Source organism: Haplochromis burtoni, unplaced genomic scaffold (genome assembly GCF_018398535.1).
Source record: "Haplochromis burtoni strain Fernald_Lab_line unplaced genomic scaffold, NCSU_Asbu1 Contig_228, whole genome shotgun sequence".
In the NCBI taxonomy this organism is placed as follows: Eukaryota; Metazoa; Chordata; class Actinopteri; order Cichliformes; family Cichlidae; genus Haplochromis; species Haplochromis burtoni.
Window position 1 is genome coordinate 267687 of NW_024582589.1, and position 13334 is coordinate 281020.

Genomic DNA, 13334 nt, shown 5'->3' on the forward strand with positions numbered 1-13334 from the left:
TGAAGAAGCATCTCAATGAAACGTCTTCAACAAACGTAAAGAAGTCCAGATGCTTTTCTTTCCAAGCTCCTTATTTAGTCTGTTTTACAGCAGGCTGCTTGTCACTGAGAGGGCAGACCTAAACGAATGAAACAGTATTATATGCAGCGATTGTTATGTTCTGTGTGATAATGGAGCCAACTGGTTAATAGTTCTTTGTTATCTTTAGTTGCCATTGTAAATGAGGATTGTAATGTAACAGTAACAAATGTTTTCCAGGAGCGTTCTCAAAGAGAACGGTTGTTCCTCTTTGTAATTGGCATAGAGGTCAAAGGTGACTATTGCTGTGATCTAGCACTCTATAAATGAGCCAGTATTACAGTATATCATACGTGTGTTATGTGTTAATCTTGTAGGTCGAACATTAGCAGGAGGTAAATAATTTAATTGTTTATCAGTGTTTAGTGCAAAAATGAGCTGTTTGTCAAGGCTGTAGGACTGGTGACACAACAACATGCTGAGTAAATAACTGAGTATTATTATTATTATGTGTTGGTAAAGTTCACAATCAAAAGTACCTGACATTACCTCTGAGCGGAGGCAGCAGTGGTATGTAGCTGTGTGCAGCATGCATAAAGATGTTGGAGAAGTCTTTTGTAGGTCAGAGAACAAAAAGCGAGTTTTGATCTCAGATTATGAAAAGAGTTTGGTTTACAGAGCACAGCTGCTTAAGGAGTAAGGACTGGATGGGATTATTGCTGTCTTTACTGTGGTGTTTGATACTTTGTCATCAAAGCGACCAGGTGTGTTTGTAAGGATGTTTGTGGCACACCTGCACTCCTTCCCCTACATTCATTTATGTGCTGTTGCTGTTTCCAGCATTTCAACACGTGATCATAAACTTCCCTTCAGCACAATGTCTTGCCTGTGGCTACAGACTGCATCTATTCTCAAGCCAACACATTCAAACACATGATCCAACCTGCTGTGTGTAGCACAAGCTGTCAGTGTAGTTAGAATCAAAGGCAGGTGTCAGTCTCTGCACCCTCTGGGTTTAAATCTGAAAACAGGGTCTTTAAGTCAGTGACAGAGCGTTATTCTGACTTTAGCATGTGTAATGCACCATTCGACAAGAACGTATCAACAACTACTTTAAAAACAGCTTCCTCCCACTCTTAACATGACATCAGACAGAAGTGTTCATTTTATACTCAGTTTCCTCTTGAGTCAGACATCCTGTCCGTTTCCATTGCAGTTTGTTTTTTTTCCCCTAATGAATGTGTTTATTGAAATCAGGTCCTACACTGATGTGGCAGAACTGATTAGCTTAGTCCTGCTGTGGTCAGAAGACTGAGTGGCTAGAACATTTTATATCATTTGCTAGCTCGCTACCTCCATATCAACTGCTTGGCATTCCTTCACATTAGTTTTAATAAAGTTACCCTTGAAGTACAGATGTAGCTTAAACACCTGTAGAAAGGTCCTACAGACGGGTTAGGGGACTTTACTCCTAACTGCTGCTGCCTGCTACAAACAGCAGGTAATCACATTGTTAAAGAAACAACATTGTAACGTCCAGTACCCAAACAGAGGGCTCGAGGTGTCCTCGCCAGTGTTGGGACTAACGCGTTATTAAGTAACTCGTTACAGTAACTACGTTATTATTGTGGTAACGAGCACGGTAACTAGTTATTATGCCAAAATCAGGAACGCGTTATTCGTTACTGGGATTTAGATAGGCTTGTTATTCGTTACTTCATGTGGTGGCATCGCGGAGCTTCCACAGATTCAGTAACAGGTATTCAAGTATCAAGTATTCAGGGGAGGCAGGAGGAGAGACCCGAGGTGGCCGCCGGTGCGAGTGTCAGGTGAACTTCAGGTAAGAAGTTATGACCTGCAGTCTGTCTGTGTCAGATATAAATCAAGTTTAGGTGGAGTTTATTTTCGTTGTGCTGACTTTTCCGTACTGCGTGCTAGCTAGCATGACGGGGTTTCTATACAGCTGGGTGGTGCTATGTTACTGATGTTGAACTTTATTTTGTTCATAAGGTTAGTTAGTAGAGTTGCCAACTGTCTCGTAACATTTTAACTTTTAACATTTAGTTTTAAATATAATATTTAGATTTAATATTTAACATTTAGATTTAACATTTAACATTTGATGAAAAGTTACAAATATTTTACTAAATGTTGTAAAAAATTACTCGAAAAAATATGTTTTTGTAAGGTTTTGAGCCAAATGTGGAAAAATGTTGCCGTTAATTTCAGCATGTTTCACTTTACAAACGGCGCCCCATAGTGCACAGCATGACAGAGATGAAAGATTAAAAACATGTTTGCATCGTTCTCTCACTTTTAGCCTTCAGCTTGTTGTTGTTGCTTTGACTAACCTTTATTAGCTTTAGCATTAAAATAGCTAATGCTAATGTGAAACCAACAAAAAACAACTACTGACAGAAAGCAACAATTTTTTGTATCATTTCCCATTTTGTTGCAATTTTGTGTTTAATGGACATAATAAATACTAATGTCTTTCAAGAGCTCGTCAACTCAATAAACTGAAACAGCACAATTAATGAAATGTATCATATTTCTTTTAAGTGGAGAGATCAAGTGTTGTAACACAGAAGCAGAGAGAGAAAAACCTGACAGAGACATCTGATCTATGGCTCATAACCACAGGGAAATTGTTTTTATTGGATGAAATGAGCGCGGGTCTGTTCATAGAGTAATATCTGCTACGTGATGTTAGGCTAACAGAGTGCTGGATGGACGCTGTCCTTTGATGAGCATAAAGCCCCCCTCACTTTTGTCAGTCTTCACATTCCTGATTATCTCTGCATTCTCAGAGAAGGCCCAGACTGTTTGAATCATCCGCTTGTTGGAGAGGAGCCCAGACTGTTGTTGAGTTAGCTACTAGCCACACTGTACTGAGTGATACTGGTAAACCTGACCATATTTTTAGCGCCACCATTCTCAGCTAGATTGTTAGTTGCACCCCCGAGAGGACGAACTCTTTCACAGTCAAACTCTGCAGTGTGAAAATAGCTCGTCTCCAGCGTTGCTGTATTTTACCTTCTTTTTTTCTCATCTATTATGTATCTGCATGTCATCTACCTATTTCATACTTTTACCCTCCATCTACTTGGCATGCTGTGAATGCTTTGACACTTTTGTATTCCAGCTATTTGGGGAGCTTCCCTCCCCCACTTTTTACAACCTCATCAAAAACCAGATTCCCTCATGTGTGAGAGCTATATCTGCTCATCAGAAAACAATGTCAGCCTTTCTGTCCTGGCATGAGAGGAAGAGTGAGGGATCGAAAGATGGAGAGTTCTTTGTGTTTCCACTCAGAGTTCGAGAGAAAGAAAAGCCGCTGTTGTGTCCCCCCCACATCTCACGGTCTGAGAGAAATGGCCTTTGCTCCGCAGTGGCATTTAAATGGAGAGCAGAAAATGTAACAACGAAACAGGAAATCTTGTCAGAATCTAAGTAAATGACGATACGTTGTTGTTGTACTTTTCCACTCTCAGTGTTGTGATTGGCTGAGATCAATAACAGCATGACTGTGTTATTGTGTACTTGTCAGATTAACATCCACGTCTATACCAGCACTCAGTAGAATATTAACTTCATGAGACGATCAGTGTTCACTCTTCATCGCTGATGAGGTTTCATCTGTCGGTCGTTGTGATGGTCTGTGTGGGGTCTTTATCAGAGCGGCCCTGTTAAATCACTACTGTGAGCTGGATGTTCTTAGTGGCAACAGCTTGTTCACACAAAACACAATGGGAATAGGAAAAACGGAAATAGGAGAAACAAAAACAGAAATGGGAAAAACAAAAATGGAAAAAGGGTAAAAAAGAAAACAGAAATAGGGAAAAATGAAAACGGAAATAGGAAAAAAGAAAACGGAAATAGGAAAAAAGAAAACGGAAATAGGAAAAAAGAAAACGGAAATAGGAAAAAAGAAAACGGAAATAGGAAAAACGAAAATGGAAATAGGAAAAACGAAAATGGAAATAGGAAAAATGAAAAAGGAAATAGGAAAAACGAAAATGGAAATAGGAAAAATGAAAAAGGAAATAGGAAAAACGAAAATGGAAATAGGAAAAACAGAAACGGAAATGGAAATAGGAAAAACGGAAATAGGAAAAACGGAAACAGAAATAGGAAAAACGGAAATGGAAATAGGAGAAACGGGGAAAAACAAAAAACGTAAATAGGGAAAAATGAAAACGTAAATAGGGGAAAAATGAAAACGGAAACAGGAAAAATGAAAACGGAAACAGGAAAAACGGAAATAGGAAAAACGGAAACGGAAATAGGAAAAACAAAAAGTGGAAAAACAAAACGGAAATAGGAAAAACGGAAATAGGAAAAACAAAAAGGGGAAAAACAAAATGGAAATAGGAAAAACGGAAATGAGGAAAAAAGAAAATGGAAATAGGAAAAACACAATGGTAATAGGAAAAACGGAAATAGGAGAAACAAAAACAGAAATAGGGAAAAACAGAAATGGAAATAAGAGAAACGGGGAAAAACGAAAAACGTAAATAGGGAAAAATGAAAACAAATATAGGGAAAAATGAAATAGGAAAAACATAAACGGAAAAAAGAAAATAGAAATGGGGAAAAAAGAAAATGGAAATAGGAAAAACACAATGGTAATAGGAAAAATGGAAATAGGAGAAACAAAAACGGAAATAGGAAAAACAAAAGGGAATAGGAAAAACGGAAACGGAAATTGAACATATAAATGAGTTAGTCATGTGATGCAAGGAGAGGAGGTGGGGCCGGATGGACAGGTTAACACAGCTTTGTACTTAACTTTCTTTTTCAAAAACATGACAGTTTACATGAATGTATGAATGAGAGAGAGACATCTGTAACAGCTAAGGTACAAGGGTGAGAGGTGGTGAAGGTGGATGACTTTAAATGAGAAAGGTGAAGAAGAAAGTTCAGGCAGGGTGGAGACGAGTGTCCAGTTCTGACACAAAGAAAGTTAAGGTTGACATGGTAACATAACCTGCTCTGAGGTGTGGTTTGGAGATGGTGACCAGAATGGACAGGATTAGAAACAGGAATGTATCAGCACCTGAGATGGTTTGCACCTGTACAGAGGAAGGATGAAACAAACATTATGTTCCCTGAACTCTAACCAGCTGTTCACTATAGTAATCAGTTACTAGTTACATTACAAGGTAACTACTGAAAAAGTAATATGTTACATTACAGGGTAACTAATGAGAAAGTAACATGTTACATTACAGGGTAACTAATGAGAAAATATGTTACATTACAGTGTAACTAATGAGAAATCAATATGTAACATTACTGGGTAACTAATGAGAAAGTAACATGTTACATTACAGTGTAACTAATGAGAAAGTAATATGTTACATTACAGAGAATGAAGTCATTCTGATACTTATACCAAACAGAAAAACCTTTAGCTCATGCATGCTGCTCAGCGGTGTGTTCTGCACAGTTATCACTGGCTGCATTCACTTTACCTGCACAGTGAGTTGGCAGCACTCCGTCCTCCACATAACCAGCAGCACATTTGGGATTCTTCCTCACAGCTTTAGCTCAGAAACTGCTGGCTGCAGCTCCTCTTCAGCAGGCCCTGACGCCAGTGCTGTGGACGTGGTTGGACGTAGTCTCATTAGCAGCTTATGCGTTTGCACAGAATAATGCACCTATACTTCTGTGATGTAGAAGCCATCGTTTGTGTCTTCAAGTGGGACTGAAGACTGCGTGTATACGGTATATTTGCATAATTACAGTCATCCCCACTTTTTATGATTCAACAACTTCAAAACATTATTCTTCACTCTCTGCTTTTTTCTTCCGTTCCTTTGATCATTGCTTACACACACACACACACACACACACACACACACACACACACACACACACACACACACTCGTCTACCTGCTATCTTCAACTTTGGTGCTGCCAGTCAGGAATGTAGGTCTTCGCTTAGTGGAGCAAGCAGCAACAGGTCTGACCTTCTGAATGGGAGTTTATGTGAAGGGAAGCTTTAAACAAAAGACCACGATCAGGACAAAAAGACAGTCTGAAGAAGCTAAAGTCACGAGCAGTGCCACAGGTGTCCCGCTCACAGTCGAGTCCCTGCTGGGTTTGCTGGGTCGGTCAGTCTGGAGCAGCGTGGTGCCATGCAGGCGATGCATTTGCTGGACAACTGGAGAAAGGTAGTGGTTATATTTGGTTCCTCTCACCGAACAAGAAAAGAGGAACAAAGTGTTTCTTCAGGCTCAAAAAGGAGTTTGGTTTTTTTACACAAAAGCTCTTTGCTGAGAGCTCTTTGCTATTTTTATTTTCTGCCTGTTTTGTGATTTACTGTGTGAGGCTCGCTCGAGGCTGCGCAGTCTGTCAGGAGAGCAAACACGCTGATAATGCAGCAGTGCTTTGTTATCCTGAAGGCAGAGCGTATCACGCACAACATTTTAGGCTTGCATACGACTCTGGTTGGCTCTGTAGACTCTGGGATAATTATGTGTTTTCTAACCTTTCCTGTGTGGTTTTCTGTGCTTCTCACATAATGACTTCAGTGTCTAACACATATACTAATATAGACATGGAGCGTTATTTATACACATCCATCCTGTGCTGACTTGATGGAAATACCCCAAAAATGACGTGAATAATATGTGATGAGTGTGTGTTTGAGGAGATTTCCAGTCAATGTGTCAAGAGGTTTAAATGTGTGTGTTTAAACCATCTGTTACCATCTGGTGTGTGTGTGTGTGTGTGTGTGTGTGTGTGTGTGTGTGTGTGTGTGTGTGTGTGTGTGTGTTGTGTGTGTGTGTGTTGTGTGGTTTGTGTGTGTGGTGACAGTATGAATCACACCTATAGAGGAATTAGTGTGGGGGCAGAGTTGGGATGGGGATTCCCGACACGCACGCTCAGACTTTCATGAACTGTAGTGGAAACAAAGTGAGTCTGGGACCTTTTTAAGCTTTTAGCTTTTACTTAGACATGGACTCCAAAAACAGAAATGTTTTTCCCTTTTTTTTAACGTTTGAGAAATGAGCTCAGCCGTGACGACGTTTGTTACTCATGTTCTCATTTCCTCTTTCAGGATCTTCATGTGTCGCAGGGAGCCGTGGACAGCTCAGTGGATATGGACCGCCTGAACAGGAACATGCCGGAGTGTGGACGGCAAACTCACCAGGTGTTACAGGTATGTGTGTGTGTGTGTGTGTGTGTGTGTGTGTGTGTGTGTGTGTGTGTGTGTGTGTGTGCTGTGAGATGGAAATAAGAGTCAGTCAGAGTTTTATTTTTGTTCATTGGTTCATTCAGTGTCATGCACGTTAGACAGAAGTAGACGCCTTACCTCCACACTAACCTTGAGATCCAGTGTTATCATTGTGACCTACAGTAGGAGCTCCACAGCATCCAACCACAAACAACCAGAGCTGGGAAATAAGTGCAAGTGCAGAGTAGAACTTTGTTTTTAATCTGTACTTTACTTGAGTAGTTTTTTCTGACAACTGTTTCCTTTCACTCCATACAGTTTTACACGAATATCTGTACGTCATAAAACGGGCTCGTTACTTTAGGTTTAACACACCTGTGGGAAGTCCTTACTTCACATCACTGCACGACTTCAAATAGCGCACCGATCGGAGACTAAACAGTAACGCAGTATCCATCACTGGGGCTTCTAACATACAAAGAAGTAACAGAGGCAAACCCATGTCATTTATGCATCATTCATAGCGCTGTGCTCAGGGTTCAGCTGTGCCATAACGAGTTGGACTGTGTTTTTTGGTGAGGATGTCAATAATAAGGTCAATAATTACAGGAGTGAGCATGAAGAGTCCAAACACTTGATAGTTTTGAATGAGCACATTTGTGTCCTGTAGCTCCAGGGAGCATTAAAGACTGTTTTTGTTTTTGAAGAACTTGAAGCACAAGAACATAATCATTTAATTAGTAATTAGATTACACCATACAGCCTCAGTGCCATTTTTTTAGATGCGATCACTTGCTGAACAAAGTCTTCATTTAGCCATATTTATTAGTCGCTGTTAAGGCCAGAGATGCATTGAGACCGTTTAGAGTCGGAGTCTTTGTAATGTGGCCTGGGACACCGTTCTTCTAGACGTGGCAGCTTCTTAAAAACACACAGAGGGCGCTCTCGTCGTCTGACGTCCTCTGATGTTGAATGTCGGCACACTGGGCGATGGGACGGTGTCCTGGCATGGAGACTCCACGGAGCGTAAGCACAGAGGCTGCCGTGTCACTGAGGTCGGCTCCAGCAGCACATATGTTGGCGCGGGTAAAGCAGTAATTAGACAGACTCGCAGATTAGATGTCTGTGCTTCACACCTGCTGCTTCTAAAAATCCTGCAGGCATTAAGGAGGGGGGGGGGTGTTCTTCTTTCCTTTTTTTCTGTGCATATATCCAGTTAGAGATGAAACTTCAGTGATTCCTGCAGACGTGCTCCGCAGACGTTTAAAGATGTTTAAAGGGATGTTTAAAGATGTTTAAAGGATGTTTAAAGGGAACTCGTCTTCATCTGCAGATCTTTTCAGTAGCTTTGACATTCAAAGTACTCCTCATGTAGCTCACACTGGGCCTGGCTGCTGCCCCTCATATCTGCTCTCTATGACATCATAAAGATCCATGAGCAGTGTAAGGCTGAGCTTTTGGCTCCAAGTTATTTGTACATTATTTCAAACTTTGGTTATGTTTAATGTGAGCATCCACCAAGAAACTCATTTCTTATTTCTTCAAAAGCACCCAGCTCAGCACAGCAGCGTGAACGCCGATCTCTGTTTAAACAGTCGTCACAGTAGATATTTCAGTCAAACTGAGCAGCAGATTGCTGCTGGGCCGATGTCACCCACCTGTGCAAAACAGCTTCTTATACTTCTGAATTTCACTTCCTGGTTTGGGGGATGTCAGCCTGATATTAGCACGGTGTGACTCCTCTTTCCTTAAAGTCTCTGCAACAAAGCTGATGAGTGCAAATGACTGCTTGGTTGCTGGAGAGGAAACAAAGAAGTCAAAGCAGGAAACAAATCTCTGAGTCTTGGTTTTTCCAAAGTTTACAACTCCCAGCACTCTCCCTGTGCGCTCTGAGGTCCTGCATTGGTGTTTCACAGAGACGCCTGCAGAGGCTGCAGCCACTATGTGCAGGACCGTTCATCATCACTCCAAGAGGACACGGCAATGAAATGAAACCGAACTGTCCTTTCAGACAAGTTGGCATTAGTCTCCACATTTCTACAATAATTAATTCTGTTAATTCACAGAAAAATGAGCAAAAACCAGGAAACAATATTTTGAACACCGTTGAAAAAATGTTTTTCTGCTATTTAAGTTGAGCTGAGAGAGATTTTATGAGTTTAATCCAACATCTGATGATACTTTTTTGATTTGTCATTTTTAGTTGAATTTGCTGTGACAAAGTGATCCTGTAGTGAATTCATCTCTTCAACAGCAGTAAAGAAATCAATAAGTCAAAGAGACGTAAACAAGATTATCCATTTAAAATCCCCCAAATAAACATGTGACCATATAATGAGCTGATAGCAGCGGTACCTCACAACAGCTTCACTAATGTACAGACGAAGTACATATTTGCTTCTTAGATTACATCACCGTGTGTCCTGCACATGCAGGCAGGAAGCTGAGAGCTCCACATGGGAGCAGCAGCACACAGCAGATAAGCCATCTTGCAGACTCCACCCCTCTCATCCCATCACTCCCAGTATAAGCTCTCCCAGTGCCGTAAGCAAGATGCCCTCTATCTCAGCAATCCTCTTAGACTTGACCCCACTCTACTCACCGACCCCCGCCATCAGATAATCCTATCAGGACACGCCCGACTAGCTAACCAGCCGAGAGGACGGCGAGTCACTCGTCTCATCCTGAGAATGAAAAAAACAACACACAGCCTCATAAGTGGGACACAAAGATGCAGACACAGCAGTGTTTGAAAATGCAAATCAATGCCAGTAAATGCCTCCACACTCCTGCAGCTCCTTCAACACTGGAGCTGCCACAGAGCCGTGAAAACAACGTCAGACGCTGCCTGTCAGCACAGGTGGAGCACAGGTGGAGCAGTCCCAGTGTCTGGGACTTCAAACTAACTCTGTGTGCAGTGAAGGACAGTGTTGTGGACCGACACTCATTCAGACAAGTTAATGTGTTCAATCATGAAAGCATGATGTGCTGGCTTTGCCCAACATCAGCTTCCATGCACTTAATCACTTCTCCCACAGTTTCATGCAGTCACATGTAGTTCACGAAAAGAAGTAATTAGGTTTGGGATGAACTAATGAACACAGTGGAAACACACACAGGCAGGAAGTGAAAAATGTTCAATTTACCAAAATAAGACAAAGTAACAGCAAAGAGAAGAAGAATGTCAGGCGGGGACGCTTACGAGATTTACAGCTCCTGTGCACGAGGCTGATCATGACACTGGAACAGAAACATAGTGCCAAACAGCCGCACATCCTTCTGCACAGGCCTTCGTGAACATGTATGAGCCAATGGGAAATAAAGATGCTTTTAAACAAACAGTGCATCAAATATTTTGACCACTACAAACAAAGCAGGACCTGAATTTTTATCCATGCACAGGGTCACCAGTGAGAAAGCGTGGGAACCAGAGCAGGAAGTTCTCCATCATGGGAGTTTGTCAGAAAAACTCGAGCTAAGAGCTCCACGCAACAGCTTCGGTTTGTCCCGTGAGAACTCGTCTATCGAGCCTGGGAGGTCAGCAGAGCGCTTTCCTGCCTCTCAGTCAGGCCTCCGTGCTGCTAACGATTACAGAGCAGAAGACACTTTGCGCTGCGCTGAAGTGCTCATCACAGGTTTGCTCGCCAAACGCCCTCCAGGAGCTTCGTGTTTCTTAATTGTGGAGCGCTGTTGCCATGGTGACGTCCCTTCCCCCTCGCCGAGCTGAGCGCACGGAGCCGCTTCAGCCTGAGCTGTGAGGGGAAGACGACGCGCACACCTCCCTCAGAGGATGATGTAAACAGCCACAGCAGCCTCCTCTGTGGCTCTGAGTGAAGCAACAAAAAGAGCCATCTCTCCTCTGTGGCCGCCCCCTGTGATGCTGCACGTCTGTGCTTTTATGTGACGTGCAAAACCAATTAGTTTGACTAATGGACGAGAAACAATCTCCCGTTAGGTCCCACTCACAGCACTTTATCATCCACACACACGCCACGGCGTGACCTCCTCGGGTTCAGAGGTAGACGGTCGGCTCTGTCAGGCTAACACAGCACGCTGCCGTGCTTTCACATGCCCACACATACCGACGCTTCAAAGATGGAATGGTAATGGCATTTTGTATAATTAATTACACCTCTAGCAGCCAATCAGAATCCCTTCTTGCGATAGAGAACATGCAGCATGAGGCGAAGAACATGCTTTTAAATGACATGACTGATGTTTATTTAATGTGCCAAAAACAGTCATCACACACTGTTAATGTTTGTCTGCAGAGCACCCCGCTGGACCTGATCGAGACTGGAAAGGGGCTGAAGTTCCAAGCAGAGCGCCCCCACTTGGTGAGCTTGGGGAGTGGACGACTGAGCACAGCCATCACCCTGCTGCCCCTGCCTGAGGGTGAGAGCACTGCCTTAACACCAACCGTCACATTAGTTAGCAGTGGGAGTAAAGGGTACCTGAACAGCAGGTGTGCAGAGGTGCAGCCATCGTCGTCAGGCTGTGGTCACTAACTTTATGTTTGTTTGGTTCATAAAGAACTGGTTTTCTTCACTGATGTAGCGTTAATGCCACATTCCCATAGAAGCTGAGCTTTTACACATGATGAACTGCTCTCTTCAGTTGGGTGTCTTCCTTGCTGCCTGTAAAACGGCGGTGCTGAGGCCCCTTCTGAAGAAGAGCAGTTTGGATTGTAATGATTTTAAAAACTACAGACCTGTAGCCAACTCACCATTTTAAGTACAATTTTAGAAAAACTTGTTTTTACTCAGATTACTGATTTTCTCAATGATAGACAGATCCTGGAGATATTCCAGTCTGGATTTAGGGTGAACCACAGCACAGAGCTGTGTGTGTGTGTGTCGTGTGTGTGTCTGTGTGTGTGTGTGTGTGTGTGTGTGTGTGTGTGTGTGTGTGTGTGTGTGTTGTGTGTGTGTGTGTGCTGTGTGTTGTGTGTGTGTGTCTGTGTGTGTGTGTGTGTGTGTGTGTGTGTGTGTGTGTGTGTGTGGACAGCATTTCTGCCCGACTCTGAGAAAATAAATTGAAATATTAAAGATGAGTTTGGTGACATTTTTTATTTTCCTGGACTCTATTTCAGTTTTTCAGTTCTGGCTATTAATTGACTCCACGTAATAATAGAAAGCACCAGTTAGCCATTACTTTAATTTTATGACACTAGTTGCACTCTGACTATGAGCCTGAGTTGTGTCTACACATTAAAGACAAGAAGCTGTATCTTTACATACTTTAGCAGTTTGTTTTACACCAACAAGGTAAAGAATAATTAGATAAACACTTGGTATATATCAGGATGCGTACCCAAAAAGAAGAAGCTACAGGGCTAAAAAATCTGCCTGGAGCAGATGAACAGTTTTGGAAAGTTATCATCTTAAACAAGAAAGAAGAAGAAACAGGAAAAGTCCAGGATGTGAGAGATACAGCTGACCCTTCAGATGACCCATGAACTGAAGCCTCATCAGAAACACTCGTGATCAGAGGATGGCTGTCAAACAGGGATAAGAGGGATCCCTGCGATAGCTCCAAATTGCCCATAGGTGTGAATGTGGGAGTGAATGGCAACAGACTGGCGACCTGTCCAGGGTGTACCCCGCCTCTCGCCCTATGACAGCTAGGATAGGCTCCAGCAACCCCACAACCCTGAAGAGGCTAAGCGAATGGATGGATGGATAAAGGGATGCCAAATTACACATGAGCTGGACTGAAAATCAGCAGGTCTGATAGACTGAAGAGTCAGAATGAAAAAGGTCTAAAATACTGGAGCAGGGTGGGATTGTTGGACAGATAGCATGTCCTCCTATGAACTGTCCCTGGAGACTAGCTGAAGTAAAGCTGCCTAAGAATAAAGGTGGTCACATATGACTGTGGCTCGAGGGGTTGGGAATCGCATCTGTCGCCGGTTCGATCCCTGGGCTCTCTGTCCTGGTCGTTGTGTCCTGGGCAAGACACTTCACCCTACCCCTACTGGTGTTGGCCAGAGGGGCCGATGGCGCGATATGGCAGCCTCGCTTCTGTCAGTCTGCCCCAGGGCAGCTGTGGCTACAACTGTAGCTGCCTCCACCAGTGTTGAATGTGAGAGTGATGAATAGTGGCATTGTAAAGCGCTTTGGGTGCCTT

General features: G+C 42.7%; 1 protein-coding gene across 1 annotated transcript in view; it reads left to right on the plus strand.

Moving 5' to 3' along the window:
• Nucleotides 1-6873: 6873 nt before the first annotated feature.
• phldb1b (pleckstrin homology-like domain, family B, member 1b) overlaps nt 6874-13334 on the plus strand; it is a gene marked incomplete in the record, with an annotated part of 91191 nt that continues 84730 nt past the window's right edge. The window contains 3 exon segments of the mRNA XM_042226794.1: nt 6874-6943; nt 7089-7190; nt 11477-11600. Coding sequence (XP_042082728.1) covers nt 6890-6943; nt 7089-7190; nt 11477-11600 — 280 coding nt within the window.